Source organism: Gobio gobio (assembly GCF_949357685.1).
Source record: "Gobio gobio genome assembly, chromosome: 16".
Lineage (NCBI taxonomy): Eukaryota > Metazoa > Chordata > Actinopteri > Cypriniformes > Gobionidae > Gobio > Gobio gobio.
The window spans coordinates 21,060,398-21,067,165 of record NC_137109.1 but is presented as its reverse complement, the minus strand read 5'-3'; the positions used below and the strand labels follow the sequence as shown (position 1 = coordinate 21,067,165).

At 33.2% G+C, this 6,768-nt stretch overlaps 1 protein-coding gene across 1 annotated transcript; it reads right to left on the bottom strand.

Annotated features, from left to right (window-relative positions):
* Window positions 1-4,485: 4,485 nt before the first annotated feature.
* sowahab (sosondowah ankyrin repeat domain family member Ab) lies at window positions 4,486-5,817 on the bottom strand (the record flags this gene model as incomplete). The annotated part of the gene is made up of 1 exon (XM_079839247.1): window positions 4,486-5,817. The coding sequence occupies one exon, from the start codon at window positions 5,815-5,817 to the stop codon at window positions 4,486-4,488; it is 1,332 nt and encodes a 443-aa protein (XP_079695373.1).
* Between the last annotated feature and the right edge of the window lie 951 nt (window positions 5,818-6,768).

The window sequence follows — 6,768 nt, the reverse complement described above, 5'->3', positions numbered from 1 at the left end:
CAGAATTGTGTGATATAAAGTCAGAAATGTGAGATATAAAGTCAGAATTGTGTGATATAAAGTCAGAATTGTGAGATAGTCAGAATTGTGAGATATAAAGTCAGAATTGTGAGATATAAAGTCAGAATTGTGTGATATAAAGTCAGAATTGTGAGATATAAAGTCAGAATTGTGAGATAGTCAGAATTGTGTGATATAAAGTCAGAAATGTGAGATATAAACTCAGAATTTTGAGATATAAAGTCAGAATTGTGAGATATAAAGTCAGAATTGTGTGATATAAAGTCAGAATTGTGTGATATAAAGTCAGAATTGTGAGATATAAAGTCAGAATTGTGAGATATAAAGTCAGAATTGTATGATATAAAGTCAGAAATGTGAGATATAAAGTCAGAATTGTGAGATATAAAGTCAGTATAAAGTCAGAATTGTGAGATATAAAGTCAGAATTGTGTGATATAAAGTCAGAAATGTGAGATATAAAGTCAGAATTGTGAGATATAAAGTCAGTATAAAGTCAGAATTGTGTGATATAAAGTCAGAATTGTGAGATATAAAGTCAGAATTGTGAGATATAAAGTCAGAATTGTGAGATATAAAGTCAGAATTGTGAGATATAAAGTCAGAATTGTGTGATATAAAGTCAGAATTGTGAGATAGTCAGAATTGTGTGATATAAAGTCAGAAATGTGAGATATAAAGTCAGAATTGTGTGATATAAAGTCAGAATTGTGAGATATAAAGTCAGAATTGTGAGATAGTCAGAATTGTGTGATATAAAGTCAGAAATGTGAGATATAAAGTCAGAATTGTGAGATATAAAGTCAGAATTGTGAGATAGTCAGAATTGTGTGATATAAAGTCAGAATTGTGTGATATAAAGTCAGAATTGTGAGATAGTCAGAATTGTGTGATATAAAGTCAGAAATGTGAGATATAAAGTCAGAATTGTGAGATATAAAGTCAGTATAAAGTCAGAATTGTGAGATATAAAGTCAGTATAAAGTCAGAATTGTGAGATATAAAGTCAGAATTGTGAGATAGTCAGAATTGTGTGATATAAAGTCAGAAATGTGAGATATAAAGTCAGAATTGTGTGATATAAAGTCAGAATTGTGAGATATAAAGTCAGAATTGTGAGATAGTCAGAATTGTGTGATATAAAGTCAGAAATGTGAGATATAAAGTCAGAATTGTGAGATATAAAGTCAGAATTGTGAGATATAAAGTCAGAATTGTGTGATATAAAGTCAGAATTGTGAGATATAAAGTCAGAATTGTGAGATAGTCAGAATTGTGTGATATAAAGTCAGAAATGTGAGATATAAAGTCAGAATTGTGAGATATAAAGTCAGTATAAAGTCAGAATTGTGAGATATAAAGTCAGAATTGTGAGATATAAAGTCAGAATTGGGAGATATAAAGTCAGAATTGGGAGATATAAAGTCAGAATTGTGAGATATAAAGTCAGTATAAAGTCAGAATTGTGAGATATAAAGTTAGAATTGTGTGATATAAAGTCAGAATTGCGAGATATAAAGTCAGAATTGTGTGATATAAAGTCAGAATTGTGAGATATAAAGTCAGTATAAAGTCAGAATTGTGAGATATAAAGTCAGAATTGTGTGATATAAAGTCAGAATTGTGAGATATAAAGTCAGAATTGTGTGATATAAAGTCAGAATTGTGAGATATAAAGTCAGAATTGTGAGATAGTCAGAATTGTGTGATATAAAGTCAGAAATGTGAGATATAAAGTCAGAATTGTGAGATATAAAGTCAGAATTGTGAGATATAAAGTCAGAATTGTGTGATATAAAGTCAGAATTGTGAGATATAAAGTCAGAATTGTGAGATAGTCAGAATTGTGTGATATAAAGTCAGAAATGTGAGATATAAAGTCAGAAATGTGAGATATAAAGTCAGAATTGTGAGATATAAAGTCAGTATAAAGTCAGAATTGTGAGATATAAAGTCAGAATTGTGAGATATAAAGTCAGAATTGTGAGATATAAAGTCAGAATTGTGAGATAGTCAGAATTGTGAGATATAAAGTCAGTATAAAGTCAGAATTGTGAGATATAAAGTTAGAATTGTGTGATATAAAGTCAGAATTGCGAGATATAAAGTCAGAATTGTGTGATATAAAGTCAGAATTGGGAGATATAAAGTCAGAATTGTGAGATAGTCAGAATTGTGTGATATAAAGTCAGAATTGTGAGATATAAAGTCAGAATTGTGTGATATAAAGTCAGAATTGTGAGATAGTCAGAATTGTGTGATATAAAGTCAGAATTGTGTGATATAAAGTCAGAATTGTGAGATATAAAGTCAGAATTGTGAGATAGTCAGAATTGTGAGATATAAAGTCAGAATTGTGAGATATAAAGTCAGAATTGTGTGATATAAAGTCAGAATTGTGAGATAGTCAGAATTGTGAGATAGTCAGAATTGTGAGATATAAAGTCAGAATTGTGAGATATACAGTTAGAATTGTGTGATATAAAGTCAGAATTGCGAGATATAAAGTTAGAATTGTGTGATATAAAGTCAGAATTGTGAGATATAAAGTCAGAATTGTGTGATATAAAGTCAGAATTGTGTGATATAAAGTCAGAATTGTGAGATATAAAGTCACAATTGTGTGATATAAAGTCACAATTGTGAGATATAAAGTCAGAATTGTGTGATATAAAGTCAGAATTGTGAGATATAAAGTCAGAATTGTGAGATATAAAGTCAGAATTGTGAGATATAAAGTCAGAATTGTGAGATATAAAGTCAGAATTGTGAGATATAAAGTCAGAATTGTGTGATATAAAGTCAGAATTGTGAGATATAAAGTCAGAATTGTGAGATATAATGTCAGAATTGTGAGATATAAAGTCAGAATTGTGTGATATAAAGTCAGAATTGTGTGATATAAAGTCAGTATAAAGTCAGAATTGTGAGATATAAAGTCAGAATTGTGAGATATAAAGTCAGAATTGTGAGATATAAAGTCAGAATTGTGAGATATAAAGTCAGAATTGTGTGATATAAAGTCAGAATTGTGTGATATAAAGTCAGTATAAAGTCAGAATTGTGAGATATAAAGTCAGAATTGTGTGATATAAAGTCAGAATTGTGAGATATAAAGTCAGAATTGTGAGATATAAAGTCAGAATTGTGAGATATAAAGTCAGAATTGTGTGATATAAAGTCAGAATTGTGTGATATAAAGTCAGAATTGTGTGATATAAAGTCAGAATTGTGTGATATAAAGTCAGAATTGATTTATATCTCACAATTCTGACTTTATCATTTGAAATTGCAACTTTTTATCACAACTTTTTCGTCTGAAAAAAGTCTGAATTGTGAAATGAAAAGATAAAAACAATTACCTTTTTTATTTTGTGGCGGAAACAAGCTTCCATATACCATTCCATATATTTTATGAGTTGTTTGTAATTCCTAATATTGTCAATAATGATTCACAATAATATTGTAATAAAAGTTGTTCCCTTCGTTTCAGCATTGGTACATTTAGTATCATGATATACTTTACAATTAATAAATCATTAATTTAATTTTAAAGTAAATTTTGCATTAACTCTAAAGGGTTATTGTTTGTTTGTTTATTTGTTTGCATTAACAGTAATGACAATTTTTGAGGAATTATATTTTGGTAACACTTTACAATAAGGTTTCATTAGTTAACATTAGTTAATGTATTAACTGACGTGAAGCAATACATGTGTTGCCGTATTTGTTAATCTTTGTTAACATAAGTAGATAATACAGCTGTTCAATATTCATATCACAGTGCATTGTTAATAAATGTTAACACTAATGTTAACAACTTTTGATTTCCATAATGTATTAGTAAATGTTGGAATTAACATTAACAAAGATAAATATATAAGTGCAGTTCATTATTAGTTCATGTTACCTACATTTTTATATAAAGAAATTTAGTTATTTTTTTTGGTTACACTTTGTGATGGTCCTACAACAGACATTCTACTGACTATAAGTAATGTTGCACCTACATGTCAACTAACTCTCACTGGAGTGTTGGTAGAGTATTAGTAGGAGTAAGTTGACAGTTGCAAAGTTACTTATAGTCAGTAGAATGTCTGTTGTAGGACCATCACAATAAAGAGTCAGCAGATATTAAGCAGACAGTAATAATACTCTAATAATGAGAGTTAGTTGACATGTAGGTGCAACGTTACTTATAGTCGACAGAATGTCTAAAGGGAACCATCACAATAAAAGTGGTATTGTTTTCCTTTCTTTCAATTTTGGGACAAAATATGACCTGGCCATGTTCTGTGTTAGTACTAGTAAATTCATTTTCTTGTTACTAACCACATTAACAAATGTAATAATCAGTAGAGTGCACACTGTACAATTAACAATTAAATTAATAACAAATATTAAACATACAATAAAGTCTATTTTTTGTTTCAAGTTGGTCTATTTCATTGTAACAGTTTACGGTTAAGTGCAGTGTTCTTTCTCTCTAATGAAATGGAAGCTTGGCCGACGTCTGCTTTTCTTTTTCTGTCCAGCAATGTGGGGTTGAAATAGTTTACTCAGAGTGTTGAGCCCTTTATTATGGAGATTCTGATGATCCTTCAAATTATTTGGAGCCTCCTGCTGCAGACAGCGAGGGTCTCCGAGCATCTTTCTGATTTCAGTTGACACATCTTGACTTAGATAATGGTAGGGTTTTTTCCCACCGTTATCCCGTATGTTAGTGCTGGCACCATATTCACACACCAGCAGTGAACACACACATTCACGGCTGTGAATGGCGGAAATGTGGAGAGGTGTATATCCTTCATAAGACTTGGCATTAACATCGATCCCTGCACCACTCTGTCTGGAAACATCAATGACTTTACACACCATTTCACCGCTTCCGCTTTTAGCAGCCCAATGCAGGATTGTGAATCCAGACATGAAATTTCTCTTCTCTGCCAGCTGAGGGTCTTGCAGCAGGAGGCTGAGGATCTGACGCCAGCTCCCTGTTGCAGATTTCACAAGCCACTCATGCTCCATTGATCCCAGAGGAATTACATCCAAGTCTTTAGCCTCATTACCACCAGGTTTGGTGATTTTGCTACACCTTCGCAGTTGTGGAGAACCCAGGGCCTCCAGCTCCTTTCGTTTGGCTCTCAGGGACGTGTATGGAAAACCTTCTCCAGCAACACAGCTCCGATATGCAGTTGCCTCGACTTTCATAGTTCTCTCAGATGGCACTGTAGGTGGCGGTTCGGCATCTGCTGTCAGTGTTTTCCCCCTTTCATCATGTTGCAACTCACATTGTGGATTTGGTGGAGATTTTAAGGCAACGAGAGCAAAAACAGACCCTGTTTTCCCACTTCTAGCATCACTTGTCACACTGAGCACTCTTGCTGTCAAAGCCTCCATTACATTATAGTCAGCATCATTTCCACTTGTGCTGCTATTACTCACACTTTGGATGGAGCAATGGCAATAATTGTTATTAACAATATCCACATTCTCTATTTCACTGGAATCAATCCTACATGGCGATTTTAAGTCGAACAAACTGTTATTCGGTGTCATTTTTTCACCTGCGAGTCCCTGGTACTTTTTCTTCACAGCCACGTACTTTACATCCTCCACTTGTTGAACCACGGCGACGTTGTTGACCAGTCGTTTGAACAGGTCTCTGTTTTGTTTCTTTTCCGCGGGGTCGCTGGAGTTTATGAGTCCTTTGAACTTGTTCACAAGCTCCGAGTTTTTCACTTTTCCCCCGTGCTCCAATAAAAAGGTTAAGATCATATCTTGAGTCAGAGCCATTCCCTGCCGCTGTGATTTTTTTGTAGTTATGGAAGATGTTTCAATAACAACCTGCTGTTTCCGGTTATCCTCCGAAATCCGCGTGCCTTCCTCTTATCCAAGACCAGACCAGCACGTGAACGCGCGATAAATGAAGGATGCGGCGCTGCGCGTGCACGGCGGAGGGTAGCGGAGTTCACGCGCAGCTGCATCCTTTAAAGACAAAAAAAGTAGACATGTAGTTGTATCATATGTGTGTATCAAGTTTTCGTTCACCCCTCTTCATAATTTGTAAACCTCTGTCTAAACAAAGTATTGTTAACTCATTAAATAAATAAATAAACATTAAAACGAACTATCGTTAACTCATTAAATAAATAAATAAACATTAAATTGTTAATAAATCGAAATAATTATGCAAGGTCGAGAATATTGTGGTTTGCATGTCGGTTAGTTAATTTTTGTCGCTCCAAAGTAGTAGGCTTAGGCTATAATGGTGGGTGGTATAATTTTGTCTCCACACTGTAAAAAAAATTATATGACCTTTTTTATAAGTTATACAATATTAAACTCATTTGTAAAGTCAGTTTAATGTAATTTAAGTTGAAATTATTTAAAGGGATAGTTCACCCAAAAATTTTAATTAGCCCATGATTTAGTCACCATCAAGCCATCCTATGACTTTCTTTTTTCAGACGAACACAATATTATTCTGAAGTCCAAAAAAGTGCATCCATCCATTATAAAATCTATATGACTCCAGGGGCTAATAAAGGCCTTCTGATGCGAAGCGCTTATGTAGGAAAAATATCCATATTTAAAACTTTATAGACTAAAATAACTAGCTTTAGACAGACTTACGCGAGGCGACTTGTGCCAAAAAAGTAACACCTGACGCAATGTATGAAGTAGGATGTAGTCGCCTCTCACGGTTCAAACAAATAAGGCTGGACAACAAACTCAAGCTCCTCT